This window comes from Arvicanthis niloticus, chromosome 4, assembly GCF_011762505.2.
Source record: "Arvicanthis niloticus isolate mArvNil1 chromosome 4, mArvNil1.pat.X, whole genome shotgun sequence".
NCBI classification, from domain to species: domain Eukaryota; kingdom Metazoa; phylum Chordata; class Mammalia; order Rodentia; family Muridae; genus Arvicanthis; species Arvicanthis niloticus.
Window position 1 is genome coordinate 87,454,922 of NC_047661.1, and position 26,133 is coordinate 87,481,054.

The 26,133-nt window shown below is 44.5% G+C and overlaps 1 protein-coding gene across 4 annotated transcripts in view; it reads left to right on the forward strand.

Annotated features, from left to right (window-relative positions):
• The window catches only part of Sort1 (sortilin 1), a 75,498-nt gene that overhangs the window by 41,789 nt on the left and 7,576 nt on the right, over nucleotides 1-26,133 (forward strand). For 2 of the 4 annotated variants that reach the window (XM_034499982.2, XM_034499980.2), the window contains exons 7-16: nucleotides 2,024-2,073; nucleotides 5,480-5,610; nucleotides 8,453-8,597; nucleotides 9,557-9,712; nucleotides 12,544-12,650; nucleotides 16,781-16,883; nucleotides 17,572-17,740; nucleotides 18,524-18,714; nucleotides 20,445-20,634; nucleotides 23,555-23,671. In XM_034499982.2, coding sequence (XP_034355873.1) covers nucleotides 2,024-2,073; nucleotides 5,480-5,610; nucleotides 8,453-8,597; nucleotides 9,557-9,712; nucleotides 12,544-12,650; nucleotides 16,781-16,883; nucleotides 17,572-17,740; nucleotides 18,524-18,714; nucleotides 20,445-20,634; nucleotides 23,555-23,671 — 1,359 coding nt within the window. The remainder of the gene's footprint in view (nucleotides 1-2,023; nucleotides 2,074-5,479; nucleotides 5,611-8,452; nucleotides 8,598-9,556; nucleotides 9,713-12,543; nucleotides 12,651-16,780; nucleotides 16,884-17,571; nucleotides 17,741-18,523; nucleotides 18,715-20,444; nucleotides 20,635-23,554; nucleotides 23,672-26,133) is intronic. The other 2 variants (XM_076933133.1, XM_076933134.1) reach the window with 1 other exon arrangement.

Below are 26,133 nucleotides of genomic sequence, written 5' to 3' on the forward strand. Positions count from 1 at the left end.
AGGCTGGAAGCAGGGAGGAAAACCATGAAAAAAACAGACAAAACTCAGAACAAAATTACTGCGCCAGATCAAGGAAAAATACTTACTTCAGCAGCATCTGGCTTGATATGATTAATATTTGTGGGGATGACCCATAATCTTAAGGGTTTAATGCATTTCACCTAGGGGACCAGAAGAAATAAATCACACATATTTGAAATATATCTACCAAAATCACTTAAAATACTAGCTATGCTACTTAAATGAGGTAGGCCTTTTCCAGAGCACTCATGAAATGATTTTGTGCTGTTGTGCACATGCACATCTGATTCATGTTATGCGTTTGAATCGGTGATATTGGTACTAGACAGGACCCAACAGGAAGGGTATCATATGATAACTAAGTTAACAAATTGTTTTTCCTGTTTTTGTTTTTTTGTTTGTTTGTTTGTTTGTTTTTTGAGACAGGGTTTCTCCATGTAGCCCTGGCTGTCCTAGAACTCAATTTATAGACCAGGCTGGCCTCGAACTCACAGAGATCTACCTGCCTCTGCCTCCCAAATCCTGGGATTAAGGCATATGTCATCACACCCAGCTTTACTTAAGTTTTTTTTTACCTTAATTTTTTTTCTCCTGTGAGTTTTGCATATGGTTATGTGTGTGTACCATGTGAGTGATGCCTATGGAAGCGAGGCATCAGACCTTCAGGCATAGACGTTACAAACAGTTGTGGATCATCATATGAGTACTGGGAATTGAACTCTAGTTCTCTGCAAGAGCAACAAACACTCTTAACTGCTGAGCCATCCCTCCAGCCCTGGTATTTTACATTTTAAAGAAATGTAATTGCTTAGCTTTAAACTCAAGGTAGCTAGGCTACTGATGCAAGTAATCACCTTTGGGACCTTTGATCTCTTGGAATTTACACCCCAAAGTCCTGAAAAAGCATGCTCAAAGCCAGAACCTAATGTAACCTCAAAGCCTGATGTAATCTATAAGTGCTATCTACCAGGGCCTAGATCTCATTCCTTGCAAACTGCCTTTCCAAGTTTCATTTTTAAATAATTCAACCTCTGACCTAGTTGTCTATTTGAGATGGGAGAACTAAATTATTTAGCTCATAAAAAGCACTGAACTAAATTCAGATGGGAAACCACAAAGCCTAAAACCTAGTATCTTATCTGAAGATGCCAGTCTGTGTGGCAGGTGTGATATGACACATATTGTGCAATTAAAATAACCCACTAGATGACAAATGAATGGCCAACAGTTGGTGTAGTAGGGCACAGGGCTCTAGAACAGGCCCTCTCACAGGCTGGCATCTTATCCACTGGGTCACAACATCATTCCAACAGGGATTCTTACCTTATTATCAACGATGTACTGGGCTGAAAGAGTCATTATTAAGGGAGCTGTTCTATGCACTTTGAAATGTTTAAAAGCATCCTGGCTTGTACCTACTAGATGCCAGGAGTAACTCCTGCCTACTTCTCTCCCCACCTCAATTGTGCCAACCAAAAACAATTCTAAGTGTTCCCAGGAGGTAGAACTTCCCTTGTTAAGAATTCACTGCTCTAGAATTTTGCAAGGAAAAAAAAAAAGGCTTCCAGTCAGAGTGACAAGGAGAGTCTCACAGGAGGGCTAGTCTTTAAGCCGGTGCTGAAAGATTGTGAGTTTATGAGGTTATAGTTTAGTGAAATGAGAGAAGCATCTTACTGGGGGGAAATGGTGTGACCCCAGAGGCAGATTTGGAGTGTAAGTACATCAGTGTGACTGGGAGATTCTCACATTGAGGTAGATGATGGTAGGAGACAGCAGAGCCCAGGCTGAGGGTTGCCCCACCAGGGGATTATGGGGGGGGGGGGGGAGCACAGCTTCTCCACTTGTCCTTTTGAATTCTCACTGTAAACCTGACTAAACACAGTGAACAGCAGGCCAGCTGTTGTCAGTGAATAGGGTTGTTACCATGCCAGTGACTAGGCCAACATACTCTTTTAGTAGCCTTAATCCATTTTTTAAAATCCCTGTCTTTGCCTCTTTATAGGGGACCAAACAACATCATCTTCTTTACCACCCATGTGAATGGCTCCTGCAGTAAGTATATTGTAGTCCCAGAAAAGACTGTTCTGCTCTCCATTCAGGGTAGAACACGCTTGGTTGTTATGGTGAAACAAAAGATTTTTCTCATCTTCCTGCAAATTCAGTAGCTGTAGAAAATTCAAAGCTGCTAATTACTTTTAAAATCTTGAAAGTACAACTAAATTTCTTCATCCTGCACAGGTAAATTAAAAGTAACTGTATATGAAGGTGATACAGTTCCTCTTAGCAACTGGGTGTTACTTTTCTCATTATTGTGACCAAATACATGACAAATGCAACTTAAGGGAAGAGGGTTGTCTTTGGTTTAGTTTAGCAGGAATAGTCCATCATCACTGAGAAGACATGGTGGCTGAAGCAGCTTTGTCCATGGCAGTGGGGTCCTGCTGTCTGATTGTACACATCTTGGTGTATCAGGAAAGAGAGCTCAGGTCATGATAAAAAACAAAGTTCATCTTCAAGGCCACCTTTAAGCATCCTATTTCTGCTAACCAGGCCACGGTCGGAAAGGTTCCACAGCCTCTCAGAACAGTACCACCAACAGATACTCAAGCATCGGAGTCTAGAGGGGACACTTCCCATTTAGACTATAACATTCCACTCTGGGCCACTGTTGTCTATCATTGTATAATGCAAAATACATTTAATCCAATATCAAAAGTTACCATTGTCTTTAATAGTCCCAACATTGTTCTGAGATCCCATGTCTCCTCTGAGACCCAAGACAGTCTCTTAACTGTGAGTTCTTATAAAGTCAGAACCCAAGTTGCATATTTCCAGTATACAAGGGCATACATATACTTCTAAGGAAGCAATAGGAGGGCAGCATGGAGAGACAAGCAAAGGACCAAACACATCAGAGCAGCATATTCTGCAGCTCCATGCCCACATCTGGGCATCATTGGAGCTTTCGAGACCTTGAATGACCCTTCTCCTACAGCTCTTGTTACCTGTGGCATGTATAGCCTTTCTTGGGACAGCCTTGGGCTCCAGCCTTCTTCAGCATGTGTCTACATTCTCAGCATTCCCAGGATCCTGGGGTCTCCCCTTGCAGCTTAGGCTTCGATTCCACAGCTGCATGCATTGGTCCCTAAGGGTCTCCCTGAGCAGGTTCCAGCCCGGCTAACATTGCCTGGACTCTGGGCTCTTTCATGAGACAGATCTTGATAGCTCATTGCTCTTGCATTCTGCTTACAGTAAAACCACCGCAAGGACAATGCTGAAAGTCTGCAGCTATCTAGAGATGTATCCACCTGTCCCACCTTGGTCAACAGCTGCAGTAGCCTCTAAGTGCCTGCAGATGAACCAGGGTGTCCCAGAGGCTCATGTTCTCAGGCATGCTCTTTTTGAAAGGAAGTTTGCAAACGACTTTGCGGGGTTTGCCCTAGAGCCTTCATTGGGTGGGGTCCTGCCCTCATGGCACTTCTACCCTCCTGGTGTGGCGCTTGGCTTCGCTTTCATGGCTCCACTAGTCTCTTTAACAATCACAACCACATTGCCTCATCTGTCTTCCTCATGTTTCTTTCTTCAGCAAACTGAGTTTTTTTCACATCTTTTTCTTCTGTTGCCTTTGAATTCTCACTTTAAGCCTGACTGCACACACAGGGAGCAGTAACCACAGCACAGTATGAGTGTTAAGCTGCCTGTAGATCTCTGTCAAATAAATTAGTCCACTAGTTAGCAGTCGTATCCAAAATTTCAGCTCATAGGCAGACCACAGTAGATTTTTCTTTTTAATCATAATGTAACATGAATGCTCTCTAACCCAGTTCCCAATAGAGCTCTTAAGTCTGGCCTTCATATCTACATTTCTCTCAGAACATTTCTCTCAGAATTCTGTTTTTTATGAACTCTCACCAGAATGATCCACTGACCTATGCTCATAGCATTCTTGTAGCTAGGTGTACCAGAGCTCCAAACTCTTGCACATTCCTCAAACATGGTCAGTCCATCACTACAGTGCACTCTCTGATACCAAATTTCTGTACTAAATACTTTTCTCATCACTGACTGTCTTAGTCATTGTTTTATTGCTGTGAACAGACATCATGCCCATGGCAGCTCTTATAAAAGAAAGCACTTAATTGGGACTGGCTTACAGTTTTAGAGATTTCCTTCATTATCATCATAGCAGGGAGCATGTCAGCACACAGGCACACATGGTGCTGGAGAAGTAGCTGAGAATTCTACATCTGCATCCACAGGCAGAGTGACATTGAGCCTGGCTTGAGCTTCTGAAATCTCAAAGCCTACCTGCAAGAGACATGCTTCCTCCCACAAGGGCACTCCTACTTGAACAAGACCACACCTCCTAATCCTTCTTAAGTAGTGCCACTTCCTGATGACTGAGCATTCAAATCTATGAGCCTATGGAAGCTTTCTCAAACTATCCACCACACTGATAAAATACTGACAGGAGCAACTTCAGGGGCAAGGGGTTACCTTGGCTCACAGTTTAGAGGGTACAGTCCATAACGGTGAAGGAGACATGGTGACTAAAGCGGCTCTGTCCCTGGCAGTGGGAGTTTATAGCATGACTTAGATAAGGAAAGCTTCTCTCATTTACAATTTCTGGGGTACAGTACACAGTGGCCAGGAGAACATGGCAGTAGAGCAGCCCTGCATAGCAGCAGGGTCTCTCAGCCACTGCTTGTTGATTGATATCTTATTGGATCAGGAAGCAGAGAGCTTATGCCAGAATCAGAAGTAAAAACCCACCTTCAAGTTCTGCCCTCAGTGATTCACAGTCCCAGAGATGCCACAACTCCCTAATAGCACCTAGTGCTTAAACAAGGCTGTGGGGGACATTTCGTATCTAAATCATAGCAGCAACGTAGATAAGACTAACACTAGGCTGTAAACAGTAGGGAATGCATGGTGATTCCTGTCAAAGATGGATTGTTATCATGATGGCTGAGCTATTGGCCTCCCAGTCCATGCTACAGTCTCCAAGCAGAAAGCAAAATCTTTTTTAAATTCATGCAACAAATATCTGAGTCCTTGCTGTAGACTAAACACTAGTCTAAGGCTAGAACAAAATACCCAGGGTCTGCTTTCATGGAACAATAATGTAGGGTGTTAGATGATAAATAGTGAAGGAAAGATTCAAACAAGATCATTGAAAACAATAATATCATTTTAAAGTGTGACATGAAGAGAGTACAAGTTGTATCTTGTTATACAACACTGCATTTGAGACATGAACACTCAGAAAACCTCACAGAAGTAAGGCCCAAATGCAAATTCTCTGTGTATGATGGCATGCCGTATCTATGCTCTCACCTGATTAACACACAATGGATTTCAAATGCTTCTGTATTAAAATAGGATCAATTCTAGAGCAGCTGTGCAAGCAAGCGTTGCCAGTAAATGAAAATTTAATCAGTATTTTGTCTTGGTTAAGAAGCTGATCTTGGTGCCCTGGAATTATGGAGAACATCCGACTTAGGGAAAACCTTCAAAACCATTGGTGTGAAAATCTACTCATTTGGTCTTGGGGGCCGTTTCCTCTTTGCCTCTGTGATGGCTGATAAGGTGAGTGTTTGCCTTGCTGGGGTCTGACATCCCTGCTAACATACACCATATGGATATTTTCAGTATATAGTCCTGATAGTGTTTCTTGTCTTCTTGCAGAGTTTTACAATTTTTTAAAATGTTTATCTGTTTATTTGGTCTGCGTGTGATATGAGTGTTGGGCACACACATGCCACAGCAAATGTGTGGTAACCGGGACAGTTTGCAGGAGTCCGTTCTTTCTGTACACCATGTAGATCCAAGGAATCAAGTTTGATGGCAAACACTTTCACCCACTGAGCCATCTTGCCAGCCCTATGATCTTAAATATCTGTGTAAAAGCCTGGGAGAGATTCTGTCTACAGAGGCTGACTGAGTCTCAGGGGCTGCTAGGGGCTTTAGCCTTTTGTAACTGTGACTAGTCCTGTTTTGGGATTTGTAGGTCCAGTGTTTTGCTTTACCCAGACATGAATATCTGGAGAGCAAAGAAAGCAATTCATGTACATAATATTCTGTAATCATAATTAAAAATATACAATGCTCTGGGTAGTAGTCTAGATACCATAAGATAGCAGTGAATTAATAAATACATATCCTACTCTCTGAGCTTGTATTCAAGTGGGGAAGACCCTGTTAAGCAAATGTCTTTATTAATGTTCTATTGCTGTGAAGAAACACCATGACCATGGCGACTCTTATAAAGGAAAACACTTAATTGGGGCTCTAACCATAAGCCATTACAATTCAGAGGTGTAGTCTATTATCATCATGGCAGCATGTAGGCAGACATGGTGCTGGAGAAGTAGCTGAGAGTTCTACATCTGGATTGTTAGGCAGCAGGAAGAGAGATCAAGACACTGGGCCTGGCTTGAGCTTCTGACATCCTCAGAGCCCACCCCCAGTGACACACTTCCTCCAACAAGGCCACATCTCCTCATCCCTGTCAAGTAGCAGACTCCCCATGGACCAAGCGTTCAAACACACGAGGCTATGGTCCATTCCTATTCAAAGCATCATGGCAGTAAGTCTGTCTAGGAAGAATTGAAGCAACATGGCAGGTGGAGAGCAGCAGGAACTGGCTGCACTATCACAGACCTTGTGCTTGGCTGGGATCTTGGTGACCTCAGTGACCTGAGGAGGACATCCCTGTGTGAATATCTGGAAGGAAAGCAAGTGTGGAATCAGCAAGGACAGAGACAGACCCCCAGGCCTCCTGGAGACGAGGAGAGTGGCAGTGTGGCTGGAGCCCTGGAGATCATGGGAAGTGGGCCAGAATGGAGTGGGAAGCTGTAGCCATGGGGCTTTTATTCTTCAAGTGGGCCATATTATGACTGAGCTTCCACTGTAGGATAGGTGTACCTGAGAGTATAACTGTGGGCTTTTCCATACATTCCATAAGAGATTCTACATGAGAGAAGGCAAGGGTGGAAACAGCAGGAAGAGCAGCTGAAGGCTGTCAAGCATTCAAGGGGCAAAGAAGATGGGAGCTGGAACCAGGCTGGTCCCAGTGGGTGAGGGAGAAGGGATGAGACTGTTGTGTGTGTGTGTTTAAATGTATTGTGGGTGGATGCGCTAGAGCCTTAGGTATCCCTATGAGACAAAAGAAGTAAAACTACAAGAAACTTTCAAGTCTTTGTGTAAATGGCAGGGCTGTTTTCTGCCATAGCAAAGGCTATAGGAGGAACAGGTTTGTGGGAGAGAAACCAAGAACTCACAGAGTTGGATATGAAAATCCTACTACATATCTGAGATAAAATGTCAAGTTGGCACTCATATTTATGAATCCTCCCAAATTACATGGTATTTAAAGTCTCATGACTGGATGCGTTCTTCGGAAGAATGAGGAAGGAGGTAGAGAAGAGATGGGAGGATTGAGCAAACCCTGAGGCACCTTTCCACCTTTTCACAAAGAAAAGAAGAATCCAGCTGAGCAGCCTGGATGGGAGGAAGGGGTGAGGTAGGGGAAATCAGGACAGGATGCTGCTGCAAAAGTCAAGTGAAGACAGTGTTTCCTGAAGCAGTAGTGGCCAGTTTGGCAAACTCAAGTGAGATGTTGAGTTATAGTGAACTCTGAGAATTACCCAATGGACTGGAAGAGTGGATTGATCGATAGGATCGATCAATAGGACTGCTTGAAGTAGTGGGGCTAAAGGAGGGAACTGGGGATGAGAAGCAAATACAGCTGCGACCGCTGAACTATGCCTGCTGGTCTCATGTAGCTGTTTTAATTAGCAGAGACTAAGAGTTAGTGGCCTTCTTAGCAGACTCCTTTGCCAGCCAAATTCTTGCAAAATTACAGGAATTTTGGATTCTTTGTCCTTAGTCTAGCCTGTGCATATCTCCTTCTTACGGCTATGGTGAGAATTCCTTAGAAGCGTGTCTCATCTTGACTGTCCCCTGTGGTCTCCGAACACGGATTTCATTTTTATCTTTCAGACCATCAGTTATCTAATCCTTTGGATTAATTATCTAAAGCCAGGGCTTTCTTAAAGGCACGGAACATTTAAGTGCCAATCAAATCATCATTTTGAGAATTTCAAGCAAGTATTTGCAAATGGTATAGAGCCAACCTAGTAAGTGGTGGTCCAGACTCATCCTTAGCTCTGTTGAAGGAGATGGGATGTCAGCCATTGGGAGGACCAACCAGAATGAAGGGGCCAGAGAAGGGCAGGGGAGAAGGGACTCTCATTGCCTAGAGCCGGGTAGCAATTACCTTGAGAATTGGCACAGGCCCTTTGTTGCAATTGCACCCACTGAGGAAATGATTATTAATATAACTATTTTAAAAGTGTTTCTATTCATGTCCTTGACATGACACCTTTACAGAAGATTAAAAACACAGATATTGATATCTTTATTCTAGGATACAACAAGAAGGATCCACGTGTCAACAGACCAAGGAGACACATGGAGCATAGCACAGCTTCCTTCTGTGGGGCAGGAACAATTCTATTCTATTCTGGCAGCCAATGAGGACATGGTATTCATGCATGTAGATGAACCTGGAGGTAAGAGCCGTTTAGTGGCCCACCCTTAAGCACGTAGAGATTTCAGCTTTGGGCTCTGCTCTGAGAATCTTTCCCTTTTATGTATCAAGTTTTCCTCTTACCCCAAGAAGTTTATTAATATCCCAAAGACACTGTGCTGCATCTTTGAAAGGCTGCTTGTTCTGATGCCTACAGTTGTCTGGGAGGGAGGCTGAACACTTTAGAGCAGAGCTTCCCGGAGCAGCTGTGGGTACCTGTTCAGTGGTCCTGAGTTTCAAGCTTGTCTGTGACCAGGTAAAACCAGGTAATATTCAGGAGCCATTTTCGGTTTGTTTGATGTTTTATGGAGACAGGGATGAACTCATTCTATACTCCAGATGATTTCAAACTCACAGTGCTCCTGCCGTAACCTCCTGGATGCTGGAATTACAAGTATGCACCACTTTGCCCAGTTTAGAAACACATAACCATTTGATAAAGCAATTTTATGTCTTCTAAACATAATGATAAAAAGTTAAGGCTGACATTTTGTCTCTTTCCTATTTTACTTTTCTGGTGATAATTTTTTTACATAAAATATATAATTTTTACATAAAATGATAATCTTTTTACATAAAATTATTTTTTAAAGATCCTTCAACAAAGATGTTTGAAAAGTATTCTAAAGTACAAAGATTTAGAAACATGAAGTGGGAATCTAAATACAATGCCTGTGCAGCCACAGTCTACCTGAGAAGAACTTTTCTGATTATGTCAGGCAGCAAATGCAACATATCCTGTGTTCCAGCCTCTAAGCTGAGTGCTAGAATTAAAGACAAACTTGAAGACTTTGAGTGTGAAACTGTGGGTCCACTCAGCTCTGAGTCTCACTGTGAAGGCAATTAACAGATGTGCAGCCAGGCCGGGCAGTCATGACTAGACAACTGTTTTGTTCTGTTTCCTCCCAAGTCTCAGTGTTTTTGTTTGTTTGCTCATATCAGATACTGGGTTTGGCACAATCTTTACCTCTGATGACCGAGGCATTGTCTACTCCAAGTCTCTGGACAGACATCTCTATACCACCACAGGCGGGGAGACCGACTTTACCAACGTGACTTCCCTCCGTGGGGTCTATATAACGAGCACGCTCTCAGAAGGTGAGGCTCAGCACAGCTCAGTGGGCGAGGGGTTGAGGTCTTCAGGGGAACCTGATGGTTTTTTCCCCAATTATGTGGTTGCCTAGTCAACAAGACTACCCCTTTACATTGTGGCTTCATTGTGTAAAGAAATTATGCAGGACAGAGCAAAGCAACAGTGTGTGTGTGTGGGGGGGGGGTCAATATTGATCTGAGTCTTCTGTATTTGGAGGACTAGGCCTGGAGGAATGAATCTGAACTTGAATCAGTCTATTTTTGTATAGAGACTATATTACTAGGCCAGCCGAAGTTCTATTGTAGGCCAGTCAGTGTCCTACTATAGGGCTTCCTCTGCTAAGGTTCTATGTAAGGAAACACATCACTTCCAAGGACAAAGACCTTTAAAGCCTCTCTGTGTCTATGTTAAGGTAAAGGCTGTTTTTCTGCCATAAGTAACTTGCAATGTCCTGTGAGGTCCCAAGTGACACTGGTTCCTCTTTCCCTTTCTGACCTCACCTCCATCTTTTTCTCCTTCATTTGCTCTGTGTCACTCACACTGTCTCCCTGCCAGTCTTCAAACAGACCAGGTATACACACATCCATCCCTCAACAGATCTGCCAGCAGCTCCAGTTCCTCAGGTGTCTGCCAGGCCAGTGCTTCTTCAAGTCTTTGCTCCTGTGTTACGTTCTGAAGGAGAATTGCCTGTGTTAGCCTATTTTAAATTCATATCCACTCCCATCCTTGCACATGTTTCCAGTCCTTCTTAGATGTCCAAAAGGTTTTCCAGAGCACTTAGTGTATGTCGTTGCCTGCATCTGTGTAATTTCACGTATGCACCGTCTCTGATGTCTGTTTCATCCTGCCAGAACGCACACTTCATAAGCTTTTGCTGCTGATAGTGGTGGTGGTGATGATGGTGATGTGTGTCATGCTTGTTTTCCTGTATGCCCAGAGGACAGCCTTCAGGAGTTGGTCTTTCCTTTTCCTGTGGGTCCTGGAGCTCAGACTCAGCTCCTCGGGCATGTGCAGCAGATGCTTTTCCTAATGAGTCTCTCACCAGTCCCTCACAAGGTTTTCTGTCTGTGTCGTTCCCAGAGGCATACAGTAGTTTTTAAATACTGACCTTTCAATAAATGTTTGTTGGATAAATGAATTTTTCTTCATCTGCCTTCCTGGTTGATGTACCTTGAAACCTCAGAGCATATTATTTCTGTACTTAAACCACAGCGGTTTATATGACTGAGAATAGAGCATAGGAAGGGGACACTGGGAGAAGAAGAGAGGACCGGGAAAGTGGCTCTGGGTGCCAGTGCTTGGTGCTGAACCTGATGATCTAGGTGGGAGGAGAGAACAGATTCCCCCAAAGCTGTCCTGCAACCACACGCACACCATGGCACATGTTCACACAAATAGTTAAATGAATGCAATTACATTTTTTAAAATAAAGGGCATCAGAGGGAGGATCTGCTGGCCAGTTTTATGTCAACTTGATATGAGCTGAAGTATCTGAGAGGAGGGAACCTCAAGTAAGAAAATGCCTCCATAAGCTCAGGCTGTAGGCGTTTTCTTAATTTATGGGGAGACCCCAGACCATTGTGGGTGGTGCCATCCCTGGGCTGGTTCTGGTCTGTAAGAAGACAGGATGAAGGATCTATGTGGAGCAAGCCAGTAAGCAGCACCCTTCCATGCTGCCTCGGCATCAGTTCCTACTCTAGGATCCTGCCCTGTTTGAATTCCTGTCCTGACTTCTTTCAGTGATGGACTGCAGTGTGGAAGTGTAAGACAAACCTTGTCCTCACCAGCTTGCTTCTGGCCATGGTGATACATCCCAGAATAATGACCATAGCTAGACAGATACGATATTGGATGCTGGGAACAAAACCTAATCAGAAGTTATTAATCTAGGAGTAAACATAAATAATCTAGAGAATCCCTAAAATAAGCTTGGTGTCATGCCTTTGACTGAGAAAGAATTAGGATCCCTGCCTAGATTTTCCTCCAAGGCATCACACAGTGAAGAAGAATGAACATTTGCTTCTTCATACTCAGCAGTGCGTTGACTTTCAGTTACTAAAATAGAATTTACAATTTCTGAGACAATCAATTTATAAAGAGCATTTTTTTTTCCTGTGTAGCCCTGGTCCTGGTTGTCCTGGAACTTACTCTGTAGACCAGGCTGGCCTTCAACTCAGAGCTCTGCCTGCCTGTAACTAAAGGTGTGCACCACTGCCGCCCAGCTGCAAAAGCTATCTTGCTCACAGTTCTAGCAGTTTCCACCTGTGGCTGGTTATCCCCACTGCTTTTAGGTCTGCAGCACCACATCATGTATAATAGAAACAAAACCCATCACCTCAGACATGGGAAGAGAAACATCCTGACATCCCTTCAAAGACACAGCCCCAGTGACTGAACTTCCTCCCATTGGCCTGTCTCAGTCTGGCAACCACGCTGTGAATACCTGGGCAGGGAGGAAGGAATTTAAGATACAAATTTCAGCATAAAAGAGAGCTTTGGGGGTTCTCAGTAGGGATAGTTCCAGGTGGTTTCTGGAGTTAGCTGGGACATTCAGATGGTAACCTTCTTCTGGCCCATTATTTACCTACTGTGTAAGGTGTTAAGGTGGGACTCCAGAGTCAGAGGAGTGAGAAGGGGTAAGAAAGGCAGAAATGTGCTCAATGTAGAATATGCATTTATATGAAAACATGAATGGATGGGTGGATGGGTGGATGGGTGGATGGTGTTCCTCAGGAGAGAGTTCCATTGCTGCTGGCTGACTGAGACTCCCCAGTGGGTTGGGCTTACATCACTCTTCTTCAACACACTGGGCTTACATTACTCTTTCCCCATTTAGATAACTCCATTCAGAGCATGATCACTTTTGACCAGGGAGGACGGTGGGAGCACCTGCGGAAGCCGGAGAACAGCAAATGCGATGCCACCGCAAAGAACAAGAATGAGGTCTGTTGGTGCCAGCCATCATCTGTATGGGCAGGAAAGCAGCCAGCCTGCCCCGTTCCTGCCAGTGCTAAGCTCTTCCCTGAGGAGATCTCATTCTCAGTCAGGGTCCACAGGCAAGGGTGGAAGGCTTAGAAAAGAGAATAATGAGTTCACGTAGGATTTGTGAATAGAAACTGTACGGAAAAGCCAAGGTACTGCGGCTTACCTGTCTTTTTCAAAGAAAAACAAGATGGAGTAACAACCATTTGTTTTACCAAATTTCTGAGGGAAGACAGAATGGACAGATGTACAGATTGTTAGCTAAGGGTCTACATGGCAGGGGTGAGGCCTTAGAAGCCCTTCAGGAGTTAAATAACAGCTGTTCATAACATTACCATGTTATATTATATAAATTATACATGTTATATTAATTAACAACAGTGAGCTGGTTGTTCCCACATTCCTCTCAGATCTGTTGCACACAGGGCCACTCTGCTTCTCTAGCCTGGAGTTTTTCGTGGGGAGTCTCACACTGTCCCTTTGTATCCATACTTAAAGCGCCTGCTTCTGTCTTCTTCACCCTTCTGTCCTGCCTTGGGCTTGTGCTGCCCCTGCCCAGCTCACCATGCCTAAGGCAGGGGTGACAGTCTCTTCTCTCCTTGATGCCTTCTGGCTCCTCTGCCTCTTCCTTCATGACCTTCTCTTGGTTCTGCTTTGCCAGGATAAAGACTGCGCCTCTCTAGTGAATGAAGGCTTTGTCCTGCCTGGCTCTGTCCACCTCTCCTCACTGACACACCCTTGCTGTTGTCCACATGCCTTCTGTGGCCTCTCAGTGTCTTCAGAGAAGTCATGTCTGTCTCCCCAAACCCCGGCTAGTTATATTCTGCAGTAGTCCCAGCCCTCCTTAGAACCCATCCAGTTAGAACCAGTCATCATTCTTATTCCTTTAACAGTTGGCTTAGCCTTTTGCAAAGTATGAAAGCATAATGTTTACTACTGTGACCATTTGAGAATTATCTGTTTGTTTGCTGGTTTGAAGCAGAATCTCATGTGTAGCTCTGACTGGTCCTATGTAGACCAGGCTAATCTTGTACTCGTACATATTCGTATCTGGGTGTTCTGCCTTTTAAGTGTTGACATTACACGCCTGGCTTACCTGAGCTTCTTGAACGGCACTCGCTGTTAAACTTTCACACATTTGCCTGCTTTCTGACATTTGTTTTTTTCCCTCAGCTTCATTGAGGTATCGTTGACAAATTTAAATGGCATATGCTCATAATGTATGGTTTGACATTTTCCTGTCTGTAGACACTGTAAGATGCATGACCATAGTCAAGCTAATTAATGCATACATCAGTTAACTCAGCTGTCTTTTTCTTGTGTGTGATTCGAGCATTTAGATCTGTTCTCTTAGCAGATTTCAAGTATGTTACACAGTTATCAGGATGCTGTCCGTGATGCTTACTAGCTCTCCAGAACTTACTTGTCCAACATAGAAACTTTAGAACCTTTTGGCCAACATCTCTCTTACCCGTCTTGCCTCCTGATCCCTGGCAGCCACCACTGTGTTCTCTGCTTTTATGAGTTTAGTGGTTTGTGTCGATTCCATATTTAAGTGACATCATGTGGTATTTGTCTTTCATGCCTGGCTTATTTTATATAGCATACTGCCTCCCAGGTTCATCCATGTGGTTGCAAACAGCAGGCTCTCCTTTTTAAGAATGACAAACATCCCATTTGTGCATGTACTGTGTTCTCTCTCTATGCATTCATCTAGCAAAAGATACATAGATTGGGGGCTAGAGAGATGGCTCAGCAGTTAAGAGCACTGGCTGTTCTCCCAGAGGACCCAGGTTGAATTCATAGCACCCATATACAGCAGCTCACAACTTTGTAACTCCAGCTCTAGGGACCTGACACCTTCATACACACAGGCATACAGGCAAAATACCAAATGCATATAAAATAGAAATAGATCGCTAAAAAAAAGAAGATACATAGGTTGATTCTCTATCTTGAGTTGAGCCACAGTATATGCAGACTGTAGTTATCATTGCCTTGAGGTTCTAACTTCGTCTTTATTAGCTAAATACCACTAAGTAGATTTGCTGGCACCTCTGTCTTTACATTTTAGAGGAAACACCACAACATCTTGTGAGGTGACGGCTTCAGCTACCTTTCCCCAACAGCATGAAAGGGTTGCCCCTCCTCACCACTTTAAGCAATATTTGTTACCGTTTGTATTTTTGGTAACAGCCATTCTAACAAGTGTGACTTGTCAATGCACTGTAGTTTTATGTACTTTTCTCTGGTAATTAGTGATGCTAGACACTTCTTCAAACACTGCCTGGCTATTTGCCATCTTTGAAGAATGGCTGCATTGTTCTTTGCCCATTTTTTAAGTTAGGTATTTGTTTCTTGGCATGCAGCCCCTTGTGTTCTGTGTAGTGTGCAGGCACCTCTGTTCTGTCCACCATCACTTCACCCTTCCTCTGCTCCCTTTGCAAAAGCACTTTATTTGATGTGACTCCATTTGTACATTTTTGCTCTTTGTTATGTGTGTTCCCAGGATCAAATCAAAGTTGCTGCCTAGACTGTCAGGAAGCCTTCCTGTGTTCTCTGCGAGTATTTTACTTTCTAGTCTTGCATTCACCTTTAACTATTTAGAGGAAATTTTGTGAAATTTTGTGAAATCAGAGTTCAAATCCTTCTTTTGAATGTAGATATCCCATTTCCCCAGCAACATTTATTGAAGTTATTATTTTCTCATGTGTTCTCAATTCCTTTGTCAAATATTAATTAGACATATGTGTGCAGGTTTTTATCTAAAATACCCTGTTCCTTTGGCATGTATGTTTGTTTTTATGACAACATCATGCTGTTTGGATGACTGTAGCTTTATAGCACTCACTGTAAAGCTAGGCAATGTGACCCATTTCCCCTTTCTTCTTCTTTTATTTGGTTGCTTTGGTATTTCACAGTCCAAAGGTTCTTTTTTTATCACAAGAGAACATTGATTTTTATCACACATCTCTGTCTATGTAGATTGGGGTGTGTGTGTGTGTGTGTGTGTGTGTGTGTGTGTGTGTGTGTGTTTTATCCTCCATTCTCTAATGTGGTATATCATATAAACTGATTTTCATGTCATTGACCATCCTGCCACTCCAGGGATGACTCCTACTTGGTCACGGTGTATGATAGCATGCTGTTGAATTTAGTTGCTAGTATTTGTTGAGGATTTTGGCATCTGTGTTCAGTGAAACATTAACCTGTACATCATTTCCACTTCTGGGTTCATATAAAACATAATTGAGCTTACGCATGGTCTCATATGTCTGTTATCCTAACCCCTAGGGAAAGCTGAGGCAGAACAGCCAGCCAGCCAGCTTAGGCGATTTAGTAAGACCTAATATCAAAATAAAAATTTAAAAAGAAGGATTAGGGTTGTATCTTGGTTGTAGAGTACTTGCCTAATCGGTGTAAAGCTTTTGGTTACAATCCCCAGCTGGGAAACAAATGAGAACAGAATCTTAATAAAACAATTGTGCCAGCTGTCTATGTAACGCAATTTACAGTAGCCAAGGAAGTGGAAGCAACTCCATCAATAGTTGAATGAGCTAATTAAATATAATATATCCTCCCCCATCACCACCCAAGATGGAATATTATTTTGCCTTATACAGGAAGAAAATTCTGACAAATGCTATAATATAGGTCAACCCTGAGGACATTGTTATAAGTGAAATGAGCTATTACAAAAAGATGTATTCTGTGGGATTCATTTCTATGAATGACTATCCTGGAGGGACCCCAGAGTAGTCAGATCTACAGAGACAAAAAGTGGGACGTGGTTTCTCAGTCTACAGGAGATAGAAGTGGCAACTTGTTGCTTCAAAAGTGGTGGTTTCAGTTTTACAGGATGAAGAGGTTCTGAAGGCTGATTGAGAATATGCTAAGAGTAAACTTAAAAGGCCAGATAGTACATTTTATGAAATTAATTGTACCAGGTTATTTTTTGTTTTTATTGTTTCTTTGTTTTTAAATCATCCCACTGAGGTTTGAGTTCAATTCAGTCTTACTGGGAGGCTCTGTGAAAGGATTGAGGCCGTCAAGCCTTTGGTTTTAATCTGGGCTTTGGTTTCTCTTCACAGTGCAGCCTTCATATCCATGCTTCTTATAGCATCTCCCAGAAGCTAAACGTTCCGATGGCCCCACTCTCTGAGCCCAATGCCGTGGGCATTGTCATCGCTCACGGTAAGGAGCCATCCTTCTCACCATTATGGACTGAGTCACCAAGCACAGGGAGACTGCACTGCCTTTGAACTTGCACGTGCACGTATACACACACACCACGAGCTCACCCTCAAAGTAGGTGGCTTTTGTGTTTTGTTCCAGTTTCCTTTCTGTTGCTGTGATAAACCACTCTGACCACATGCAAAGGAAAGGATTTATTTCATCTTAGATTTCCAGGTCACAGTTCATCATTGAAGGAAGTCAGATCAGGGACCAGGGAGAAGCCTGTTTGCTCCTGGCTGATCTTTAGCTAACTTCCTTATACAACTCAAACTGACCTGCCTAGAGGATTGATGGTGCTCATAGTGGGCTGGGTCCTCCCACAACCATCATTAATCAAGACAATCTCTCATAAGTGTGGGTATAACTCAATCTGACCTGAGCGGTACCTCAACTTGCGATTCCCCGAGACAATGCTAAGCTGTGTCACATGTACAGCTTAAGGTGACTAGAACATGATCCGTTGATTAAATTTCCTGTATTACAATTCTTTGGGCTTGGCAAGAGCAGAAGCTAGGCTTTGATGGCCGTCATTCTACTACAACAGGCCTGGTGACAAATACAGTAGATCCACTCAAACGTTTTCCTCTTGTCAATAAATCCTCTCGGCTTCATTGCTAGTGGATGCTAATGGTCAATTACTTTTCAGGTAGTGTGGGAGACGCCATCTCGGTGATGGTCCCAGACGTGTACATCTCAGATGATGGGGGTTACTCCTGGGCAAAGATGCTAGAGGGACCGCATTACTATACCATCCTGGATTCTGGAGGCATCATCGTGGCCATTGAGCACAGCAACCGTCCTATCAATGTGATTAAGTATGCATGCTCTCAGCTCCCCCACACATTATCTGCACAGAAGGCAGTGGTGGGAGAGCTCTTGGGCTTACTGCAGGGAGAGACATACACAGGACCCTGGTTTACATTGTTAGATTCTACAGAACTTTGACAAAGGCTCTCCTTCACAGGGATTATGTTTAGAGCAAGCCAGATTAGGCGACTCTACTTTCCCTCTCACTCCTCCTAGCTATATATTTTATCACTTTTTAAGACTATTTTTCTTGGGCCAGCAAGATGACTAAGCACATAAAGGTGTTTGCTGCCAAGCCTGACAATCAAAGTTCAATACCCAGAATGCACATGGTGTAAGTTAGAAACAACCCCTCCACACCCACTATTAAATGAAAAGTATAGATCTTCTTTCTCTTCTACTGCCCAAAATGTAGACATGCCCAAGCACTCTACCAAGTTAAGTTCATTTCTAACTTAAGTTCACAGGTTATAAAGTAATATGAGGTATTTCAAATCTATCTTAAGTTCTTATGAATTTAGAATTAACTTATTAATTTAGAAACTCATTCTTACCTGGAACATACCTCTGTCTTCCTTTGAGAAAGGTAGTCTCTTCCATGCCTTGTATGACTGAATCCTTTCTCATACTCTGCTAACTAGAGGTATTAGAAATGAAAGTAATTTTTGGACATAAGTCACCCTCTAAATCCAAGAGTGTCCCCTGGTCTGGGACCAAAGGGCTAGGTTGCTTTCCTGACCCCCAGTCCGTGCTGGTCCTCTGTCATGATCCTTCTCTAACCCGGGTTTCAGGTTCTCCACAGATGAAGGCCAGTGCTGGCAGAGCCATGCGTTCACACAGGAGCCCATCTACTTCACCGGGCTTGCTTCCGAGCCTGGAGCCAGGTCCATGAACATCAGCATCTGGGGATTCACAGAGTCTTTCATTACCCGCCAGTGGGTCTCCTACACAATTGATTTCAAAGACATCCTTGAGCGGAATTGTGAGTGTCTCCTTCGGAATTTCCCACCAGAAATCTATAAACTCCTTTTCCCAAATAACGAATTCAGAGGAATCTCTTTCAACCAGGATAATCAGATGCATATGCATATGAAAGGCGACAAAGAATGTTCCACGTGAGCAAACCAGCAATGGAACAGAGAAGCAATCCTGGGGCTAGTGCTGTCCACAAGAACACAAGGGGCATCTATATAATTTAAATTATTCTGTTAGCTGTGTTATAAAATAGAAGGTGAACTACACCTTCATAGTAGAATGTCTAAAACATTATTGTTTTAACATGTAAGCAAAATGAAAATACTGATAGTTCACCTTTTTTAAGTCAGCATCCCTAAGCAAGTCTTAGTTCATCCAGCCATGCTTGGCGGGAGTGGGGGTGCAGGAGGGAATGGGGGATAGGGGTGGGGGTGCAGGAGGGGATGGGGGGTGGGGCGGGGCAGCCATATAGGACAGTGTAGCTTTGCCCTGCAGGAAGGATCTTTATGACTTGTTTGTCTAAGTGATTCTGTGACTTTGGGGGTTGTCCCTCTGTAGGACAGTGGGTGCATGGGGACTATAGAAAGTGAACTTTGGAGGGAATGTTTGAAAGGACCTCTCTCTGATCCAGTTACTCAGAGCACTGAAGAGAGGGGTTTCACATGCAGGTTCAGTTTGTATGTGAGTCCTAGAACTCTCTAGTCTGAGGCTCTAGAACTCTGGGCAGGTGTGAAGGATTCCAGGAAGGAAGAGTCCGGCAGTGTAGTGTCTCAGTGAGAAAGGTGTAGACTAAAAGAAAACACTTCGGGAAAGGTGCCTGTGCTCACTGTGCATCATACAATCAAGGGCTTACTGGAGTCATTTTAGCGACGGGTGTCCCCCACGGTCACCCTGCAGCCACTGTAATGCAGGGCTGTCAGCCTGCACTTCCTTTTCTATAAGACACTTAAGTGTGATTTATAACCTGAGTGCCCTTGGCTTCTAAATGCAGTAAAGAAGGTGGACAGAGCTGGCTTGTGAGCTCATCCTCAGCAGGGAATTCTACATTACCTCTCAAGCTTAAGACCATTAAAACATTTGTTACACACCTGTCCCCTAGCAGGCTGGCTCTCCGCTGGTCCTCAAGTTCCCAAAAATAAAAAAAACACAGGCAACACTCTTTAGGTTCCAACCAGGAGCATTTTCCTAGGAGCAGGTGACGTAGAATGCTAAAGCAGAGGCAGATGGCGACGGTCAGAGAGCCCGTGGGCGCTAGAGAAAAGCTAGGAAGAGGCCGCTTGCCCTTCTGCTTGAAGCCAAGTATGCATGGTAACACTGAATCTGGGCTCCTGTTGGTGTCCTATGCTAAACAAATAGCCAACGTATGGGAAACATAGCTGCTTGTCTCTGACAGCTCCTGGGATGGAGGGACCAGGCCATCAAGGCAGACAACAGCCTCTAGGTTTGGGAAGACTAGCGCTCCCTGTACAGCCTCACTTTACAGCACAGCTTTCACCTAATCCCCCTACAGAAGGCAAGATGGAGAAGAGTCTTCTTTTGCTATGAGGAAGTGCAACTGCTAGTGGGTTCTAGACTAAAGTGACTTTGTATTTGCAGCTCCAAACTGAAGCAAGGGATGGAATCAGACAGCCCACCTGCCTTCCCTCCCCCACTCTTTCCCTGAGCCTAACAGCTGTCTCTCTCTTGTGGGTGGGCTGTGTGCTCTGCTGAGTCCTGAACATTCTGTCTGTCCCTTAGGTGAAGAGGATGACTACACCACATGGCTGGCACATTCCACAGACCCCGGAGATTACAAAGATGGCTGCATTTTGGGCTATAAAGAACAGTTCCTACGGCTACGGAAGTCATCCGTCTGTCAGAATGGTCGAGACTATGTTGTGGCCAAGCAGCCATCCATCTGTCCGTGCTCCCTGGAGGACTTCCTCTGGTATCAGCACTCCTCAGATCCCTCTATCAGCCTCTGTCCCACGTGCGGGGAGGTGGAAAATGGTTGTTTTATCCAGCTAAAGAATACTGGCATCCCTTTCCCCCAGACTAAGTGATGTAACTCCTGCCTGCTGGCCACAGAAGTGAAGCGCAGAGAAAGGGACCAAACGTTACTAACAGTTAACAGATCATTTTATCATATTGATGGTCAGTGGACACAGACACTGTCCAACCTTAGAGGTAATGACGTGGACAGAAATTAAATAAAAAGAGGTGGCCTGGCATGCAACTCGGGTGGTACAGAGTTTGCCTAGCATGCATGAAGCCCTGAGTTCAATCCCCAGCATCAAATAAACTGTGTGTGTTGGTTCATGCTAGTAATCCTAGCACTTGGGTGATGGGGCAGAGGTAGGGGCAATTCAATAATAGCCTGGAATACATAAGACTCTGTCTCAAAAAATTAAAATTTAAAAAGCAGGAAGGGTTGCAGGGGCAGTCTACAAAATGATAAACTAAAAACAACAGGGAAAGTAGCTCAGGGCAGGGAGGAAATTGGGCTTTGCAGGCAGCTTCTGGAAGGCTCTAGGCTTTGGATCATCTGCAAGACTGAGGAGTGAAGGTTGGTGATTTGGTCTTGAGACTAGAGGTATCATCAGCATGTTCATTGTGCCTAGGTCTCGGTGACTTTAGGACCATCAGGATCAAGAGTTAGGTACCTACGTGATCCGGTGTTAGTTGATATGCAAGAGGCCAGTGTCACTTAATGAGGAAATTTGGGGGCAAATAAGAACTGCCTCATATTGAAGGTGGTAACTTGCTGCTTGTGATAGACAGGAAGTCAAATTGGGTCCCTAAAGCACTTAGACAAAAAGGACAGCTAGTATTCTTGTTTCCCTGTGAAATTCTCCTAACTACAGATGACAGCTCAGTGCAGGCCTGAAGGAAACTCAGGTCCAACCCTGTGTGGCTCCTCTCATCCTCATTTCCACAGGAAACATCACTTAGCTCCCCTTTGGCTGCCAGGCAAGCCTGGGGTCACTCTGAAGGGTTGTCCTGTCCTGTCCCTGGCTTCCAGGGGCCTCTTTTCTGGAGCTGCTGTCTCCTAACGTGCTGAGGTCCTGCAGAGCATGGGCTTGTGAGAATGCTTCCTATGTGAGGAAGATAGGTCCTCACCCTGCACCTCGGAACCTCCCCCTTGACCTTCATTGAATAAGACAGATAGCATAGCTTGAAAGCCTCGTCCATTTCCCTCACCAGACTCAAACACACAGGAAGTGGTAGGTGGAGAGGAGAAGGTCCCCTGTGGCCGAAAAGGAGGGGGATCGTGGAACAGCTTGTTCAGGAGGTAGCATCGCCGAGTATTGATGACCAATTGGGTCATAGAAGCCAGTGGACTGTTGGGATCTTAGACACCCAGCAGCACACCATGGAAGGCTGTGAGAAGTCAGAAACACTTGGAAGGCAGAGACAGGCAGAGCCCCATGAACTCCAGGCTGGCCTAATCTATGCAGTGTGCCCTAGGCCTGCTAGAGCTATGTTTTTAAAAAGGAAAATATGGATCAGAGTCCAGGTTGAAGACATTCAAGCTAAATTTCCCTTTCAGATGGTGGAAGAAAGGTACTGTTGTGAACAGACATGGAACTGAGGAGGAGAAAGTGTTAGGTTTGATGAGCATTGAGCCTCGTGGGCCTTAGACATTCATTTCCAAGGTTGCAGACAGCGTTAAAGTAAAAGCACAGGAAGCAAAACATAAATGAGCTAGAGGGGTCGTTTGGTTTAGTGGTAACATGTTTGCTTAGTGCGTGTGAGAGTCTGGGTTAAGTCCCCAGCACTGGGGGCTGGGGGTGGGTGATAGTCTAAATGAGAAATAAGGTAATTAAAAGTATTCTCGCAAGAAATATGGCTAGACACAGGGCTCGGGGCTAGAGCACTTGCAAAGCATGTATCAGTCCCTGAATTCGATCCCGAGAGAGAGATGGAGAAGGGAAGCGGGAGAGGGAGGGGGAGATTTACCCAATAAAAAGATAAGAGAATATTTCTAGGGTAGACATGTAGACTGAGAAGACAGTAATGAGCCGGGGAGAGTGGCTGTCCTTTCTCATGCTCTCTGTGCACGGATTCAGGGTAGTGGGAAAGCAGGGCCAAAACATGGATGCTATCCTTGTCTATGGTCAACCTGGGAAAAGAGGCAGGAACTCGTGTCATGGGAGAACACAGAAGGGAGGGTGGATGAGATGGTGTGGAATGGATGGGGCAGGCAGGGAGCTGGATCTGTGGCTTGAGTGCTTGCTGTGCAAGCATGAGACTGAACTCTGACCCTCAGCACCCACAGGAGGCAGCACACATCTGCAGCCTCAGTGTTAACGATGGGGGAGACAGGTGGACCTGGAGTTCACCAGCCGCCAAGCTAGTCAGTCAGTCAGTCAGTGAGCTCCAAGTTCAAAGAGAGACCCTGTCTCAGAAAATAAGGGAGGCAGAGAGGAAGACAGCTGACCTAACTTTTGGCCTCCATGCTTGGTCATGGGCATATACACATGCTAATATACGTGCAAGTGTATACGTGAGGTGCTGGCCATGAGCAGCACCTCAGGGCAGAAACCTGAGGCTGAGCAAGTCAGTCCCTGAGGCCAAAGAAAAATAACAACAATGGGTTCCATTAGGCCCTATCCTTTAAACACTTTACCACTTCTCAGTAGCTCCACACTGGGGACCACATCTTTAACTCTGGGGCCTGTGGGAGACACTTGAGATTCTAGCATGGACCTGCAAAGAGGCCATAGCTTTCCCAGCCCCTTCTTAGCAACTGTTCTCACCTCAGTTGGAGCACCCTCAATGGGAATCTCAACCATCCACTGGACCTACCGGTCTGCCGGCTTGTCAGCAGGCAACTTCTAAAGTATCCTTATTGTTGATTCTTACAGTGACTTTGGCTACTTCCGTCCAGAGAATGCCTCAGAGTGTGTGGAGCAGCCAGAACTGAAGGGGCATGAGTTAGAGTTCTGTCTGTATGGCAAGGAGGAGCACCTGACAACGAATGGGTAAGGCGGCCTCTCTGTGCCAAGATCTCACTGCTCTGCGCCAAAGCAGTTTATCGCCACACTGTTCTGGGTGAGCAGTATTCCAGGACATTCAGGAAATCACCATCAAGTAGACCTTCTGTGGTGACACGATATTCTGTCATCTGCCATATCCAAATGGCAGCCATTGGCCTCCTGGAGCCATTAACTCCAGTGCAAATGAGGACCAGGTTTTCCAATTTCATTAATTTTATATTAATGACCTCCACCGGAGCTGCCGCAGTGCTCTCCCAGGGACTCCCCTCTCCCATTTTTATGCTACTTTGTTGATGAGTTTTCTCCAGGACTCAGTTTTGGGTACAGTCTGAAGGGATAGACATGTGCCTGACAGCAAGACATAGAAGTGCTAAGTCTGTGCAGGCCCTGAAACAATACAAAATATCCCCATAGACAGCATCCTTCCCTGCCTCCAGCCCTGGGCCCATGCACATTTTTCTTGCCTCATAATATTTCAGTCAACAAAACAATGCATTCGTAAAATAGGACTTCCCGATGAGGTGGCCAAGCTTATGGAAACCTGCTGTCCTAAGATAGGGTTTAGTGACATTTGTGGGGAAAGGCAGGATGAAACTTGATGGGGCAGCGCATGTCTGTAACCCCAGCACTCAGGCCTTGGGGGCAGGAGGTCACCTTAAGTTCAACAGCAGTCTGTACTACACACCTAGTTCTAGGCTAGTCAATTCTACTTAGAAAGCCCTGTCTTGAGAAAGAAGGGGGAAGTGGTTTATGTGGGCATGAATAAATATGGACACTTAGCTTCCTAGCTCCTCACAGAACACCACACACACGCCCAGAAGTGATGCTCCCATAGTCTCTGAAGTGGTGCTCCCATAGTCTCTGGTTGGCAGTTTTGGATCCTTTAATGTCAAAAGGTTACCCATTGAATTGTGCTGGGTCATTCAAAAGGTCACCTGCATAGTCACTTGAGTTGTAACCATTTAAATCCCTGAAAATTATTGGGTGTGGTGGCACACGCCTTTAATTCCAGCACTTAGGAAGCAGAGGCAGGCCAATCTCTGTAGGTTCAAGGCCAGCCTGGCCCACCTAATAAGTTCTAGAACAGTGAAAGCTACTTAGTGAGACCCTGTCTTAAAAACAAAACAAAAGTCCCTAAAAAAGAACAGAAGTCACCATGATCATCATCAGAAGTGCTGCAACTCAGCTGGTGAGAAACAGCTGTGTGGCCTCCGAGTCGGTACCTTTAAAGTCTGTTAAAGCCGGGCGGTGGTGGCGCACGCCTTTAATCCTAGCACTTGGGAGGCAGAGGCAGGTGGATTTCTGAGTTCGAGGCCAGCCTGGTCTACAGAGTGAGTTCCAGGACAGCCAGGGCTACACAGAGAAACCCTGTCTCGAAAAACCAAAAAAAATAAAAAAATAAAAAAAATAAAGTCTGTTAAAGGCAGAGGCAAACAGTAAGCGAGGCTAGAGCTTTGTGCAGATTTCCTCAGTTTCCCAGAGACAAGAACTTTCTGCAGTTTTCAAATCTGATTTCTGGAAAGAGGCAAGAGCCCAGGAATATATTTTGATTAAAAAAAAAAAAAAAAAAAAAACTCTTTCCACCCCTCCTTCCTCCTCTTTTCTCCTCATCTCTATTTGTGTGTGTGTGTGTGTGTGTGTGTGTGTGTGCACGCGCGCATGCGTGTGGGTATGTGTGTGGGGGGTGTGTGTGCTTGCTTGTGGGGGTGTGTGAGTGGTGTGTGGTATGAGTATATGTGGCATGTATGTATAGTGTGTATGTGTGTGGTGTGTTTATGTGTTGTATGTGTATGGTGTATGTGTGTAATGCTTCTTGCACATTAATACATTTACATGTGTGTAATGTATATATGTGATGTGTGTGGTATAGGTATGTAGTGTGTGGTGTGTGTGTGGTATGTATGTGTGATATGTATGGTGTATGTGTGATGCTTCTTGCACATTAATACAGATATCTATCGTGTATGTGATGTGTGGTGTATGTGTGTAATGTATGTAGTATGTGGGGGTGTATGGTATGTGGCTGTATGTGTGTGATGCTTCTTGCACATTAATACAGTTATTTATCGTGTGTGTGTATATGATGTATAGTATATGTTGTTATGTGTGTGTCCTGTGTATATGTGGTGATGTATGTGTGGTATGTATGTGTGAATTGCTTCTTGCATAAGAATAAAGACATTGTGTGTGTGATGTATAATGTGTGTATGTTGTATGTGTTTGTGCTGTGTATATGCGGTGATGTATATGTGGTATGTATGTGTGAGTTGCTTCTTGCACACTGACTAACACAGACATTTAACATGTTTTCTGCATTGCTTGGCTTAGCCTTGAGGCAGCTCTTTGGCTGTCTGCTGCTCTGTAGAGATCTTCCTCACTGCAGTGAGTTTAGAGCCCAATTTGCTCACAGACATCTCCTAGTCTTCATTATCAGCTGCCAGCCTTCG